The 17712-nt window shown below is 32.1% G+C and overlaps 1 protein-coding gene across 1 annotated transcript in view; it reads left to right on the forward strand.

Annotated features, from left to right (window-relative positions):
• The window catches only part of ATRNL1 (attractin like 1), a 716619-nt gene that overhangs the window by 122603 nt on the left and 576304 nt on the right, over positions 1-17712 (forward strand). The window contains exons 11-12 of the mRNA XM_081268108.1: positions 15079-15163; positions 16675-16883. Coding sequence (XP_081124234.1) covers positions 15079-15163; positions 16675-16883 — 294 coding nt within the window. The remainder of the gene's footprint in view (positions 1-15078; positions 15164-16674; positions 16884-17712) is intronic.

Genomic DNA, 17712 nt, shown 5'->3' on the forward strand with positions numbered 1-17712 from the left:
GAGAATCTGAGTGGGAAGATCACTTGAGTTCAAGAGTTCAAACTCAGCCTAGGCAACATAAAGATAATCTTAAAAAGACCGAAAAAGAAAAACAAAAGTTACATAGAACTCAAAGAGGCCTGCCAGATGGTTTGTTTCCTTCTTTGTAAGTGGAGTTGTGAGATAAAATAGTTTGAGTTTTAATTCACATGAGATGGTTCAGAATGTTCTTGACCACTGGACCCCTAAGTAGTTCACCAATATGGAAAGTCTCTGAATATTTTTAGGTTTTAATCTTCTACCCCTTGAAGCATGTATGTCTTAAATCCTCCCTTGCATTAATTATTCTTGCTCACCTGGTCCAAATAGTATGTTGTCACAAATGTATATACTGGTACAGTATTTTGTAAGTTATTCAGTTGGATATCTTTGTTATGACAAAAGGAGAGAGAAATAATATTATTCTGAGGCAAAATTGTGAAGTATAATATTTTCTATTCCATGTGAACTTTCAAACTGTTATCAACTCTTGTTTTATAATAAGATTAACAACTCATTTGACAGTTCAATGGCTTTGTTAGTCAGGTCTAACAAATGTATGTATCTTGTGTGGTGTCTGCACTTTAGGCTATTACTTGGTAGTGGGCAATTGTTATCCTTTAGACTTTGTTTGGTTTTCACGGGCCCAGACCAATTATGTAAATGGAAACTCGATAGTTTTTGTCCTGGTGCATTCTTTAGGTTCATTAAGCTGATATTAATTTCTGTCACCCACTCTTTCTGGAATGTAATATTTTAAAATTTATTACATTGCCTCAGGTATAGCACTTCCAGCAGTTTCCATTGTGATAATCAAGGACCATTTGCCAAGCATATGTATTTCAATGACTTATTCAGGGACTGAAGACATGACTCCTGGGTGAATCTATGCCCCAGTAGACCCACTTTGAGCAAGACCTTTTCCCAGATGCTATTTATTTCCTTATTTTCATGTATCCCTGCTATAAAGAGAGGCAGTGGTAGCATTTCATATTTCTCAATATCAGTATTGATTCAGACCTGTATTCAACAGTACTTGAAATGTTTGCATTGTCTTTCCCTCTAGGATTCAGTTACCCAGTGAAATTACTCTAAGTAATTCGAGGAAGAACTTGGGGATTTTCACATACACTTGCGGAGGATCCTATCTCTTGGGTCCCAGAACTTTGTAATTATTAGTTCTGGTTTTCAGAAATGGCTCAAGTCCAGAAACTGAGTGATGAGTTGTGACTTTTTTCGTAGCATCTGGCATTAATGTCCTGATAATTTATCCTTCATTTTTTTTGATTATGTAAGTTAGGTAATGCTCTTCTTGGCTGCATATGTATTTTCCTTCTAGGGATGCTGTGTTTTGTTAAACATCTGTATAATTCTGTTAGTTCCCTTGCCTGATACTTTGTTTGACTTGCTACTCATTATGGTAATTATCCTGTACTTGGATTGGATTCCAGTGGTTAAGTATCTCTAGTTGGCTTCCATTGTCCTGTGTCTCTATCATTCTATATATTCCATATATTGTCCATAGTTTCTTCTACCATCAGTTTTATCCTGTGAAGTAGTCATTGCATTCTTAGTGAGGCTGGCTAGTGACTCTTTCACCATCACATTCTTCATGGCTTTGATAAATGGCATACCTTCTGGCTTTTTTTTTTTTTTTTGTAGCTACAATGACCTGTTAGCTTTTCTGGCACTCAATGATATATTCATTCCAGCATGCTTACATCCATAGATTTTTAAAAATTCCTTGCTATGGCATTTCTGGCATTTTGACTTTACTTGGCATCGGCCATATTTCCCCAAATTTCTAGATTCATCTAATAGTAAATTTACACCATCTCTTGGCATTCTTGTTGGAGGGATAAATCCTGCGTCTTGGGAGAGTACTTTCAAATCAATAAATTCACTCTAATTCAATAATATGGTTCTAGCCACCTTGGCCAAGCTCCCCTCTGCACTTGCTACTTTGTATATTCCCTTAGCTCCTACCAATATATGCTTTCTGGATCTTATAGATCCTTTGAGGTTTAGTATCTTTCTTTCCATAGCTGTCCTAGCTCTGGATGAGTTAGGCTGATACCTCATACAAGCTAGACCCAGTGGTTAGTAGGGGAAGTGTGAGCAGATTCTGAGCTAGGGCACAGGTCTTCCTGGAAAGAAGCCTCTGCGATGTGTTCAAGCAAAGGGTGAGGGCTTTTAGGAAGATAGGATGATGTACTTCTATAGCTTCAGATGATTTAGGAAATTTTGGGAATTCAGAATTTGACAAGATTTCCACAGGTAACAATTTAGATGTTCTCATTCCATGTATCAGTTCTTTTTCTTCAGGGCCTTGACCTTCGAATAACAGACCTTCTAATTGGCAGACCTTCCATAACTGGTAGTCTCTTTATATGAAACTAAGAAGACCCTCTGTCTTTCTTAGCCTTTCATTAAGTGGGCCTGCAATTTTAGTATCATAATAGTTACAGTTTTCCTCATACTTAAAAAATCTACTGAACTCTTTATTGAAATATTATACACATTCAGAAAAAGCATATATTGTCCATAGTCAGGTAGATGAACTTTTATAAAGTCAATGGCATCAAGGCAATTACTACTTAGATAAGACAGTTACTAACAACATGCCACAATCCCTCTCTGCTCCCAATTTGAAAAAGTCTTTTGACTTTTATCACCATCAAATAATGTTGCCTTATTTTATTTTTTTATGCTTCTTATGTATACAATATTACATAATTTTTCAAATTTAACTGGAGGCATTATAATTATACATAATAATGGGATATGTTATGACATATTTGTATATGCACATAATAAAAATTTGGTCAATTTTATTTTTTTCCTTTAAGCCTTGAATTTTTTTAGCTTTATTGATTTTATTTTTTTAAATACATGACAGTAGAATGCATTACATATATTACATATATAGAGTACAATTTTTCATATCTTTGGTCAATTTGGTCCATTTTATTTCCTGATACCTCCTTTTTTCCTCTCCTCCTTCCTCTTACACTTCTCTTACTCCTGTAGTTTTCAAAGATATGTTACTAAACATCTGGAGTATTCCTTTCCATTCTAAGTTATTATTCTTAATCTGCCACTGGTTTAAGTTTGAGCAATTGAATGATTGGCCTCTGTGTTAAGGCTGTCTGTGCTCCACCTATCACCAGTAATGGATTGTTCTTTGCTAGTCTGGTAATACGTGATCTAGTTTCTAAATTCCATCTTACTACTTACTTTTTTGTACCACTCCTGGGCCCAGTCATAGTTTGGGTTTTCTGGGAAGCAGACTCTGGGATAAGAATGTAGTATTCATGATGTTCATTAGAATATCCTAAGAATCAATGGCTTTGAGAGAGCTGAGGGGATTAAACAGAATTAGACAAAGGCAAAAGTTGAATTGTGGTCCTGAGCAGATAACCTTAACCCCTCAAGGATCTCTGGAGGTAAAGTTGGTGATCAGAGCTATCCCATGTTGGGCTAAAACGGCCAAGGTTTTATACCCCTATATTGATCAGACATTGCATGTGGATCATTTTTGGTAGAGTGTGACTAAGTGAAGTGGGCCTCTGCTACTGAGGCAGTTTCTGAAATAACATACAACTGATAACTATTCACTGGTCCCTGATGATGATCTGAGCAGCACATATCCATGTCTACCACAAATACTTGAAGTTCAGAAGATTTACTCTGAATAATTTATTTTTTCTGGAAATAGGATCTGGAATGTCCCCCACCACAAAGCTGATATGTTGAAGGCATGGTCCCCATGCAACAAGTTCAGAGCTGGGATTTATAGGCAATGATTGAATCATGTGGGCTCTGACCTCATCAGATAGATGGAGTTGGATCTAGTTAGAGGGACTAGGTCACTGGTGATGTGACCTGGAAGAGTTTGTCTTCTCCATAGCCAGTCCCTTGCTCTTTCCCTCTCTCCCTCTCTCTTCACCATAATGTTTTGCCACACTTCATGCTCAGATCAGTGGAGTTGGGTGATCATGAACTGAAATCTCTGAAACTGTGAGCCAAAATAAACTTTTACTTCTTTAAGTTGTTTTGTTGGGTATTTTGGTCACAGAAATGCAAAGCTGATTAACACATTTATTTCTGGTTAAAAGGCAGATTTGTGGACTGACAACACTTAGGAACTCAGAATGACAGAGGCCATGGGCTTCTTCAGTGTCTTTCATTGGTTAGCAAAGGGTTGCATCCAGTTTGCAGTTCATTGGCATACTCAACATCTAGAGATTGGAAAATAAAACTTTACCCTCTGCCTGAAGGAAGAGTACTGGAATATTTGTTGAATATAACCAGTGTCTATCATAAATATTGTATATGATTCTTTTTAAAGATTTAGTATAATTAAAGGTGATGTCTTAGAAATAGTAATGACTTCTTCATTTTCTACTGCTACATATGTTAAAAGACAAAGAACTTCTAAAGTAGGATTGTTTTATTATTTATCTACATTATTTACTGTCATGTATAATTAAATTTTTATTACTGTACTATAATGTTTTTCTGCAGGGATTTGCATACTTTTAAAGCCAGTGTTTTTTTATTTCCATGAAGTTAATATTTGTATATAAAAAGCTATATTGATGGTGTGATGAGGCAATTTAATATAGTGGTAAAGAAAATCTGTTTTTTTAAAAAAATTTTTCTAATTGTTATACATGATAGTAGAATACATTATAATTCATATTACACATATAGAGCACAATTTTTCATATCTCTGGTTTTAAACAAAGTATATTCACACCGTTTGTGTCTTCATTTGATGTTTGACTTTGAGGAAATTACCTAATGATCTTGTTTCCTTATCTATAACAAGTTGACAAGAATATTTACTCCTTAGTTGTTTTAAGAATTAAATAATATATAACACTGATTAATAATTGGGACGTTATTTTTATTAGGTTAAAGGGTATTATGACCACTCATATTAGAAAACTTAACCACTTAAAAAGACAAAGATTTTGAAAATTTTAGTTAACTTTTTTTTTGGGTGGTTTTGGGGATTGAACCAGTCAATCAATTGAACCTGTCACTGAGTTACATCCCCAGAACTTTATTTTTTGTTTTGAGACAGGGTCTCACTAATTTGCCCAGACTGAAAGAAGTTGCAGTCCTCCTGCCTCAGCCTCCCAAGCAGCTGGGATTACAAGTGTGTGCCACCACAAGTTGATACTCTTTAAGTTAATATTATTGTAGTAATTTAAAATTTTTTTCTACTGTTACAATTATGTGCTTTTCCTTCGGGGATTTTCATAACACTCTTTAATAACCCCCCTTAATACTGTTGTAATGCCTTTAGGGCTGGAACTCAGTCTTATTCAACTTCATATCCATACCATTATTGTGTCCTAGAGTCATTATTACATCAAAGTTGAGTTACGTAGGTAGTGACAATTCTTTTTCCTAGGTTTTATGTAAGTCTATTCTCATAAATTTTGTAGATTTTCCTTCTATTCTTAGTTAAGAACAGTTGATTTTTCTCAGTTTTCTTTTCTTTAGACTGAAGCACTCAAGGCAATTCATCTTTTTTACTCTTGGTTCTAATTTTTAGGATATAATATTATGAAGAAATATGGCTTGTAGAATAAGTTCTTTTGGTATTCAACATAGTTACTCATTTTATTATCTTCAGTTTTTAGATGTGTGAGCAAATATGACCTTAATAGGAAGAAACTCACTAAAACGAAGAACATCTTGGAAGCCAAGTACTTCTGAGAAGCCTTGCTCATTCATGTTATCAGTATGATTGAGTCAGTAGATAAGTGATCTGATCGGTTGTATCACACTGACTTTAAGTCTTGGACAAGCTCCCAGTATTCCTTTTATTTCATTTAGGGGCTTGTTTACTTTATTTTTTATTTATTTTTAAATTTTTAAAATTTACTTTTTAATTGAATTACAATTCTTATTACATATATATAGCACAATTTTTCATATCTCTGGTTGTATATAAAGTATGTTCACACCAATTTGTGTCTTCTACATGTACTTTGGATAATGATGGTCATCACATTCCACCATCCTTGCTAACCCCCTATCCCATCCCTTTCCCCCTCACCTCTCTTCCCTATCTAGAGTTCATCTATTCCTCCCATGCTCTCCATCCCTACCCCACTATGAATCACCCTCCTTAATCAGAGAAAATATTTGGTACTTTTTTTGGGGGGATTGGCTAACTTTAACTTAACTTAGCATTATCTTCTCCAACATCCTCCTTTTACCTGCAAATGCCATGATTTTATTCTCTTTTATTGCTGAGTAATATTCCATTGTGTATGTATGCCACATTTTTTTTTATCCATTCATCTATTTAGGGGCATCTAGGTTGATTCCATAGTTGAGCTATTGTGAATTGTGCTGCTGTAAACATTGATGTGGCTGTGTCCCTGTAATATGCTGTTTTTAAGTCCTTTGAGTATAGACTGAGGACAGGGATAGCTGGGTCAAATAAATGGTGGTTCTATTCCCAGTTTTCCAAAGAATCTCCATACTGCTTTCCATATTAGCTGCACCAATTTGTAGTCCCATCAGCAATGTATGAGTGTACCTTTTTCCCAACATCCACACCAACACTTATTGTTGCTCTATATCAGTGAAAATACTCTGAGAGGGAAATGAGGGAAACTACCCCATTTACAATAGCCTCAAAAAAAATAAATCAACAAAAGAGGTGAAAGATCTATACAATGAAAACTACAGAACCCTAAAAAAAGAAATCAAAGAAGACCTTAGAAGATGGAAACATCTACCTTGCTCTTGGATAGGCAGACTTAATATTATCAAAATGACCATACTACCAAAGCACTATACAGATTTAATGCAATTTCAATTTAATGCAAGAAGATCAAAATCCCATTAGCTTCCTCATAGAAATAGGAAAAGCAATCATGAAATTCATCTGGAAAGATAAGAGACCCAGAATAGCTAAAAAAATCCTTAGAAGGAAGAGTGAAGCAGGTGGCATCACTGTACCAGACCTTAAACTATACTACAGAGCAATAGTAACAAAAACAGCATGGTATTGGCACTAAAACAGACTGGTAGACCAATGGTACAGAATAGATAACAGAGATTAACCCACAAAATTACAATTGTCTTATATTAGAATCATATAATATGTGGTCTTTCTTTAATATTTGGCTTCTTAGTGTGTTTTCCTGGTTCATCCATAATATCTCTTGTATCAGTATATCATTCTTTTTATGGCAGAATAATAATGTACTTTCATCAACTGGTCAGATTCCTCAGTATTTATATACTAGAATTTGGTTATCTATTATCTGTTTATGGACATTTGGGTTGTTTCCACCGTTTGATTATTGTGATATAAGCATGTATTTTTTTTGTGTGTGTTTATGTGTGTACCTGTTTCAATTCTTCTAAGTATATACCCAGGACTGGAGTTTCTAGGTCATATGGTAATTTTGTTTCAATTTTTTGAGGATCCATCCTCCACAGTGCCTGCACCATTTTACATTCCCATTAGTAATGTATTAGGGTTTCTTATGTAATTTGGATACCATATCTTCTTTAGAGTTCTTTTCCTCAGGCTATTCCCATCTTATTCTCTGCTACAACTATGAAAACTGCTTTAACTCCCCTTACCCCCATTTTACCCATTGGGAAAGCAGATAAGATAGAAATCGAAACTAATTAAGGGGGAGACTTTCAATTAAACATAGCAGATTGAATACATGTGTTCACTATATTTCAAGCTGCTCCTAAAATGCCACTTGAACCTTGAATAAAATCATGGCATTTGCAGGTAAATGGATGGAGTTAGAGAAGATACTGTCAAGTGAAGTTAGCCAATCCCCCAAAATCAAATTTTGAATGTTTTCTTTGATATAAGGAAGCTGATTCATAGTGGAATAGGGAGAGGGAGCATGGGAGGAATAGACCAACTCTAGATAGGGCAGAGGGGTGGGAGGGGAAGGGAGGGGGCAAGGGATAATTAATGATGGTTGAATGTGATGATCACTATTATCCAAAGTACATGTATGAATTGGTGTGAATATACTATGTATACAACCAGAGATATGAAAAATTGAGCTCTATATCTGTAATAAGAATTGTAATGCATTCTGCTGTTATTTATAAATAAAAATAAATAAAAACAAACAAAGAAGATATGAAGAACACATTAATGGCGGCAAAAAGAGTGATATAAGACAAAAAGTCTAAAACTGAAAAACAGCAAAAAAGCAAGTGATATCTGACCTGGAAGACCTAAGATAGCTGGAATCTAAACTAACATTCTGAAAGAAGAACATATGTACCATGGAAGCCGAACAGCTCTTACAAATTGGAGTAGAGTATGTCTAAAAACAAGGATGCTTGTGGGCCTGAAAATAGAAATTTTGATTAAAACCCCATAAATTTAGCTGTTCAGTCCCCAAATCCCTTTCCTATCCTATATAGCTGACTATGTGCTTCCACACTACTTGAAGATAGATTTATTCTCTGCAAATGTTGACCAAGATACTAATACTTAATGTTACTAAGCATGACTAAAGGTGTAAGTACTATTTTGTAAACAGTGAGATTAAGTATTCACACTTAGTAGTAAGACTGGTAGTTCCCTTCATTCACTTAAATTTTAGAATGCTATTAGCCAAATTTATTGCTTCCAAATAGGAGATTGGTGAATTTACCTTGTGGAATCTGACCAGCTGTAGAAAGCACATATAAATGTTGACGTTTGGAGGCCTCCGATTGTAATGCCCCCTTCTGATGAGAATCCCAAGTCAATGTGTCTTACCTAGGCACAAAATTCCCATTTTTCTAGTGCTTCCCTCTTAAATTTGAAAGGATAGCCAGTTATCATTTAGATATTTGCAAAAAGCTATTGTTTATTTTTTCAAAATGTTATGAAGGATAAAAGAAATTGAGATAATGTAGGGAAGATTATAACTTCGGTCTTTATGGACATATCTTATATTCATGAGTTAAAAGTGTGATTTTTTTTAATAAAAATAGATTATTCAAAAAAGGAAAATGGGCTCCTAGAAATGAAAATTTTGAAAGTAAATCAATTGATGATTTGAAGATAAGGTGAGTATTATTTACAATGGTCAGGTAGAAAGTAGGATAAAAAAATAAGAAATTTGATTATTTTAGAAAACTTGATTTTTGAGTAATAGATGTTATAAAAATAAAGAACATAAAATTTTAGATGAAGAGGAAATTACAAATCAGTAATTCAAAATACATTTCAAGAATTGTAGTATATGTGTTTGAAGAATAAAAGAGGTCAACAAGCCCCAGAAAAATAAATACACCAAAATTCAACCTAAAAAGTAGAGATAGAAGAGACTAAAAGCTTCTAGAGAGAAAAAAAAAATCAATAATGGGACTCAATAGTACAGCACCCTGAAAAATCAATACAAAATTCCCAAAGACAGTGGATAACAAACAGCTTCAAAATCTGAAAATGCTTTCCATGTTAGAATTTTAAGCTCAACCAAGTAATACTAAGCATTAGACTAAAATAAAGACATTTTAAGAATTGTAGTTATCAAAAGTATAGTTCCAATGTATGTTTTCTCTGGAAATGATAAGTTTACTGTATTTTTCTAAAATATTGTGTTAAATAAATATATACAGATAAAAATGGAGTCTAAGAAAAATTGTAATAAAAATATACAATGCTGCATGTCTTACTTGCAAATAATATTGATTTAAATAAAGTTATAGATATGCAGGTTGTCTGGAGAGGGAACACATGTCTATGACTGTGTAAGAGCTCATCTTTATTTTCTAAAGATGGCAGCCAGGGATAATTTCTGAAACTAAGAACGAAGAAATCTACTTAGAGTAAGGAAGCAAATACAAAAGTAATCCTAGCTATTTATTCAGAATTGAAAGTGCTGTTCTCTGTGATTCTGGAAAAGGCATTGGTAAGATAGGGAGCTAGGGACTTTTCCTTGATAAGCCTTACAGAGTTATTTGACTTTTAAACTTTGCATATGTATATCTTTAGTTAAAAACAAGAAAAATAAGAAACCACAATAGGAAAAATATTAATTGATACATAAATTAGTGGGTCAAGTATAGATATTCAAAAAATTGTCTGGCAAAATTGGCAGATGGAGTATACTTAGAAATATCCAAAATTTGACATATGGGAAAAATTCAGTTAAAGCCCTACATCATATACAAAAATAAGTTCAGATGGGTTGAAAGCCAAAACAGTTAAAGCAAAACTGAAAAACTTTTAGAGGAAAATTGGAGATGATTAAAATCTTGAGTTATAGAGTAAGAAGGAAAAAAATCACAAGGATGATGATAAATTTAATGTATAAAGTTTCAGTAAAATGAGACTCCATAATTAAGTGAAAACAAGCTATAGTAGGGGAGAAGACATGGTAATACATATTCTGTAGTCAGTGGTGGATTTATATTCAGAATGATTTAAAAAAAGAATGCTTTAAATTATTAAGAAAAAGACAAAAAGATAATAGGAAAATGGACAAAAGTCTTCAACAATAATTTCACAGAGGTATGAAAACGACTCCAGCAAACATAAAAAGTTATCCTACCAATAATTGAAAAAATGCAAAATAAAGCCATTTTTATCACATTACTAAATTAAAGTTTGATAAGACTACATGTTGGAGAGAAGATGAAATGAATAACTGTCAGTTACTTTGGGAACCAAATTGACAAAATTTAGTAAAATTGAATTTCTGTGTTTTCTTAAATATGATAGTAATTTTTCTCTTAGAAACCTATCTAGAGATATTCTCAAAATGTGCACAAGAAGGTGTGTGTAACAGTGAATATACCAACATGAACTGTAATAGGAAAAATCTGAAAAATAGGCTAAGTTACCATTAGTAGTTTAGTGGATAATATTTGGTCTAGTAATAGAATTAAATGTTATAACATGTTTAGAATGAACATAGAGTATCATATGTATCTATAAATCTAAATGAGTTTTGTAGTTGACATGTGTCCAGAGAAGATATACCTAAGTCCAATAAGCACAAGGTAAGGTGCTGAACATCACTAAGTATTAGGAAAACACAAATCAAAACCACATAAGATATTACACACCCTTTTGTGTGGCTGTTATACAAAACATAATAACAAGTGTTGGCAAGAATGTGGAGAAACTAAACCATTGTATGCTGCTGGTTGGAATGTAGAATGTGCAGCTGCTATGGAAAATAGTCTGACTGTTCCTTAAAAATTAAACAGAGTTTCCAGTATTTTCATTTTCAGACATTCACCCAAATTAATTGAGAGCAGGGACATGAGCAGAAATGTGCACACACTTGTATATACAAGTGTTATTCAAAGTAGCCAAAACAAAGAAGTAACCCAAGTGTCTATCTATAGATGAATGGATAAATAAAATGTGTGTGTATGTACATTTAAATGGTTGTAGAAAGAAAGGATATTCTGACCCATGATATGGCATGAATGAACTTTTTGAACCTTGAAGATGTTATGCTAAGGGAAATATATCATTTCTTTTTTTTTTTTTTGGAAATATATCATTTCTAAGAGAACCAAATGCTATATGATTTACTCATATGAGGTGTTTAGTCAAATTTATAGAGACAAAACATAGACTGATGATTGCCAGGAGCTAGGAGAATAGGACAATGGGGAGCTATTGCTTAATGGGTACAGAGTTTTGGTTTCATAAGATGAAGAAGTTCTGGAACTGGATGGTGGTCATGGCTGCACAACAGTGCCAAGGTACTTAATGTCATTGGATTGTATACAGATAGTCCTGTACTTATGGCTTAGGATTTTTGATTTTATAATAGTGTTAAAGTAATATGCATTCAGTAGGAGAAATATTTTGACTTGACCTTTTTGTAGGCTGATGATGTTCAGGGAAGTGGCAGTGAGCCTCAGCTCCCAGTCAGCTGTGTGATCATGAGTGTGCACAGCAGATACTCTAAAGTGTACAGTGCTATGCAGCTGTGTTTGATAGAGTAAGAGTATTTAATGCATTTTTGACTTATGATATTTTCAATTTAGGGTTAGTTTGTTGGGCTGTAACCCCATCATAAATCAAGGAATATCTGTATTTAAAGATGGTTAAAATTATAAAAACAAACAAACTCAATAGGTTGAACAAAATAAGCAAGTCATAAGAGTATGCATATGGTGTGATACCATTTATTAGAGTAAAGTTTTGCAAATTACAAAAGAACTATGTCTCATAAATATAGAAATATTTATAAGCAAGTATGGGATAGTGGTTGCTTCCAGAGAAGAAATAAATAAAGAAACTCAAATTGAAGGGAGTTTTAATCATGTTGGTTAAGTTTTCTTTCTTTAAAAAATCTATAGGTTTAAATATGGTAAAATATTGAGTTTGACACATCTGGCTAGTAGTATTTGTAATGTCATTCTTTGGACTATTCTGTGTGCTAGACTAGCTTATTGACTTAAAGGAAATCTTCAAAAAGTCCAATTTTTAATTTTAATGCTTGTTTTTATTCTCTCAGATCCTTTTCCTGACTCACTTCTTACATGTTTTTCTGAGCTTATTTTATAGTAGTTGTCTTGAAAATCAGCTTTCCCTCTCTCTCTGTTCCTAGTTTGTGCTGGATACTCACCCAAATTATTTATACTTTAGCCCAAGGTAGACTCTTTTGGGTCACTGTCTTTTCTGACTCTGGGTGTTTCAAAATTATCTTAAAGTTCTCTGAAAATTTTGTAATAAGCTGGTTTGTATAAGCCCTGCTCTTCCGTCTGACTCTTTTTTTTCTGTTTAATTCCCTTTATGCACATTCTTTTTTTAAAAAAATTATGTGGTTGTAATAATATAATAAATGTACACTTTATAAGTCATGGCACATGTAGGGTGTGTTTGTGTGTGTGTGTGTGTGTTGGGATAGGATGAAATTACTGAAGTCAAATTGCCTTCTCATTAGCTGACTCTTTGACATTTCCATTTCTTTCTTCTTCAGAGTTTATACCCTTTATAAATTATCCATCCTCAACTCCTTTTGGAAAATGAAATAATTTTTCAGAATTTTGTCATTTACTTTTTTAATTTCAAACATTCATAAACCTAAGTTATGGAAAAACAAAAGTAATCAAATTGAACTTATGTAATTTTTTTCCTCTCTGTTTTTGGTTCCAGGGATTGAACCTGGTGATAGTTGACCACTGAGACACATCCTTAGCCCTTTTTAAAAAGTTTTAGACAGAGTCTAAAGTCAACTTCATTGGATTCTTATAAAGATCATTTTAAGTAATGTGGATGAAAACACTTTGAAATTTTTATAGTGCAACACATATATAATAAAGTTTATCTAATGTAAAATTGGCAGACTATTTTTGTGAAATACTCTGCCATTGTCCTGAAAACATTGTCCTGAAAATGTCCCTACACATTGAATGCTGAATTATTTGAAATCTCAAAATCTATGCTAATAAATATAAATTTTAAGGTTACACTGAAATAATATGTATGTTGTTTTCAATCATTGTTTTCTATATTTTTTCCTTTTTATTTTTTTAAGTTACACATAGCATTAGGATTCACTTTGACTCGATTATGAAAGAATGGAATATAATTTTCTCTAATTCAGTCCTGAGTACTTCCTTTTTCCCTCCTCTCCTCCCTCCCGCGTGCCTTTCTAGTACTCTACTGATCTTTCTGCAATTTAATTTTAGTTTTTTTTTTAAATTAGTGTCTTATAGATGTACATGAGGCGAAATTCACTGCGGTATATTCATATATGTACATAGGAGAGTTAGGTCAGTTTCATTCCACTATTCCCTTATCCTGTCCCTCCTCCCGCCCCTTCAATGCCCTTCATCTAGTCTACGAATCTTTCTTCTATTTTAATGGAATCCCCCTTCCCTTTTCTTCTTTATCTCCCCCACCCCATTTTGCACTATCTTTTCAATATCAGAAAAAAAATTGTCCTTTGACTTTTTGGGTCTGGCTTATTTTACTTGGCATGATAGTTTCATCCATTGACCAGCAAATTACATAGTTTCATTCTTCTTTACAACTGATACTCAGTTGTATATATGTGCATCACATTTTCTTTTTAATTCATTTGTTGAAGGGCACCTAGGTTGATTCCGTAGCTTGGCTGTTGTGAATTATTCTGCTATAAATATTTATGGATATGTCTGTAGTATTGTAATGTTCTGATTTTAGGTCTTTAGGATATATACTGACTTGTGGCATCGCTGAGTCATATGGTGGTTTCATTCCTAGTTTTTTGAGGAATCTCCATACTGCTTTCTAGAGTTGTTGCATGAATTTGTAGTCCTACCAACAATATATCAGTGTACCTTTTCCCCCACATCCTTGCCAACACATATTATTTGTATTCTTTGATAATTGACATTTTGACTGGAATGAGACGAAATCTCAATGTAGTTCTGATTTGCTTTTCCCTAATTGCTAGAAACGTTGAATAGTTTTTCATATATTTGTTTGCTATTTGTATATTTTATTTGAGAAGTGTCTATAGTTTTTATATAGATGATGAATTATTTTTTTTTTCATTTTCTATCTAGGTTTTTGAAATAAAATTATTTCCTTCTATCTAAAGTAAAAACTATTCTTTTGAAATATCACATTAGTAAAGATTTAGATATCTTATTCTGATGGTTCTCTTTTCAGGCATTCTTTCAGTGAATATTATATATACTATTTGTCTTGTGTACATATATGTAATATTTGCTGTAGTATTTAACTTTCCAAAGGTATGCTTTATATTGATATTCGTGAGTTTTACTATATGAACTTTGATATACATATAAATATATGTCATTGAAATTATCTTCCAATGTAAAATATAATTTCATTCATTTCCTTTATTCTCATATACTTACAATTATTGTGAGGATTTTATATAAGAGCTATTTCTATTTAAGGAATAATGAAAGTTGGCTTATGATTCTAAATTATAGGTCATGGAGAATTACTATTTTGTTGGTTTCCTAATTTTAACTATTATATGTTTAATTTGGCCAGTGATTTTTTTTACATTATTCATCTTAATTTATTCTTTTATTCATTTTTTGTTTCCCTGTTTTGTTTTTTTCTAGCTTGTGATGAATGGAAAACATTACCGAAACCAAATCTTCATAGAGATGTCAACAGATTTGGACACTCTGCAGTAGTCATTAATGGGTAAAAGAACATTCTGAACTTTTAGAGGGTCAAGGATGTGAATGCTTGATGCATTCACTCATTCTTGTATTCTTTGTGAAAATCATCCATTGGTATTTAATGGCACTGGATTTTATGCACCCCTATTCTATTGTGGAATACATTTTGGTTTTATTAACCATATGCTTCATTATTTTTTGTTTAAATATATTTGAGGGTTAGGAGAGTGATCAAGCAAAGATGCTGAGATAAAACTTTGAGTACCTTTTAAAGTCATCTGATTTTTTTTTTTTTTTTTTACTTTTTCCAGAGATCAGATAAAGAATGACTCTTCCTTTAAAAGGATCTAACTGAAGTGATGGAGAGGCTAACCCCTGTTTCTACCAATGAGAACAAAGAAAGTGAGAATTAGATTCTCATTTAGTTTTGTCCTTGACTAAATACATGATTGTTTGGACAAGTCTCTTGACTTCTCCAGACTTGACTATCCTTATATCCCTCAGGAAACTGAGCTGGAGGGTCATTAAATTACCTTTCTCCTTTAAGTTAATATGGTTTTTAAATATTTCAATAAGAAAAATTCTGTAGTGTGGACTTAGGTAACAGTAAACAATATGCATTTTATTTATTAGCTTAAAATGTGTAATTCAGAATGACATTTTTATTATTATCTTATCCTAATTATGTAAAAATTCTTCCCTATTGCCACACAATGGCTTGTTAACCACAGTGAAGCGGTGTATATTATCAGTTGACTCTCAAAAAAGTAATAAATGGAATTCAGTCTGAAATATAAAACCTCAGGCCTTTTCTGTTGAAAATTGTATTTGATTTTTATTTTATTTTTTTAATAATAAAAGATTTTCTCAACACATCTTTCTGACCTTTTACATTTACTATGTTAACAATATTTTGAGAAATAAAAAATTATGCTGTTTGGGGGGCATGTCAAAGTTCTTTGGTAGTGGTTAGTATTAATTTAACATTGTCTAGGCTTCTCTTTCAAAATTAAAATTTAGAAAATCTTTTTGATATTTTACTCTTGATATTTTTATTTTAAAAGTAAATAACTACAAGAATAATTTTGTATGTAACTTCTTAATACTGTGTGTATTAGAATGATTAATTAAAATTATTTCAGGTTGCAGTTCTAAAATGCATATTATCATTAATATATAGCTATTAACTATTTCTTAAAAAATTGTTTTCTGCTTTATTAAAGCAGTAGTTATTTTTCTGATAAAAGGAATGTCATAATTCTTGGTCCTTCAGTTTTCCCACATTATGTTTTGAAAACTTAATATTTCCTTAATTCTTTATGATTTATAGAACATTTTGGATTGTATCTGGCAAGTCATAAAGAAATCTCATATTTGTTATTTTGGTGTTTTCACATCATATTACACATTAGAAATATGATTTTAAGGTACATAGTATTTAAAAATAATATAAAATTTATAGTCAAATTTATTTAAAATCTAATTAGAGACTTTTAATATGTTTGTTTAAGATTCTTGTTTTGTTTTTAATAGGTCCATGTATATATTTGGGGGATTTTCTAGTGTACTCCTTAATGATATCCTTGTATATAAGCCTCCAAATTGCAAGGCTTTCAGAGATGAAGAACTTTGTAGAAATGCTGGTCCAGGGATAAAATGTATTTGGAATAAAAATCACTGCGAATCTTGGGAATCTGGAAATACTAATAATATTCTTAGAGCAAAGTGCCCTCCTAAGACAGGTAAGCTTTTATTTTTTGTTTTCCCTCTTTCTGGTATTGAAACGACTCTGACTGGAAATAGAAATTCATTTTTTTAATATGAATTACCCTAGAAGATTTCAGAAATGAAAAACTTATTATTCTCTGAATTATAATATGTGACTCAATAGGAATTAATAATTTAATATCTTTGTTAGCTACTTTTAACTATATTTTTGAAATCTATATATTATATCTATCTTATATGTAACACCATCCATATGCATGAATTATTTTGTAATATAAATTTAAAATGCCTTGAATATATCATTTTAAGAAATATTACATACTTCAAAGAAATAATACAAAATGATTTATTTTGCATTTGATATTTTTCTTCTTCCTAAATCTTAAAGTTAAATTTTTTTTTTATAATTTGATGATCAGTGTTCTAATTTTATGTTTCTTATAAAATGTTGAATGAGTAAATCAGGCTTATAAAAATTATCAGTCAGCATTATTTTATTTATGTCTATTTGCTTATAATCTGGATAAAAATTGTTAAGTTTGCTTTAAATTGGTTAAGGCTTCTATACATTTTTGAGGCTACAACAACAAACATATTTTTTAAGTTTTGCTAATCTACATTAACTTAAATTTCTCTGAATATATTTGTTTAAAGGACAGTAAAAATAATTTATTCAGTTCTTTATCTTTCAAAATGTATAAATTTAAATGTCTGGAGGATTCTGATAGATTGAATTGTTAAGATGCAGAAAGTAGGTATTTAAAATCTTGTAAACACAAATAAGCTACCAGGTTAACTTCATCCTAGAGAACTGTTTTTGCCAGCGTAGGTTTTTTTTTTTTT

This window comes from Spermophilus citellus (assembly GCF_964194105.1).
Source record: "Spermophilus citellus genome assembly, chromosome: 15".
NCBI classification, from domain to species: Eukaryota; Metazoa; Chordata; class Mammalia; order Rodentia; family Sciuridae; genus Spermophilus; species Spermophilus citellus.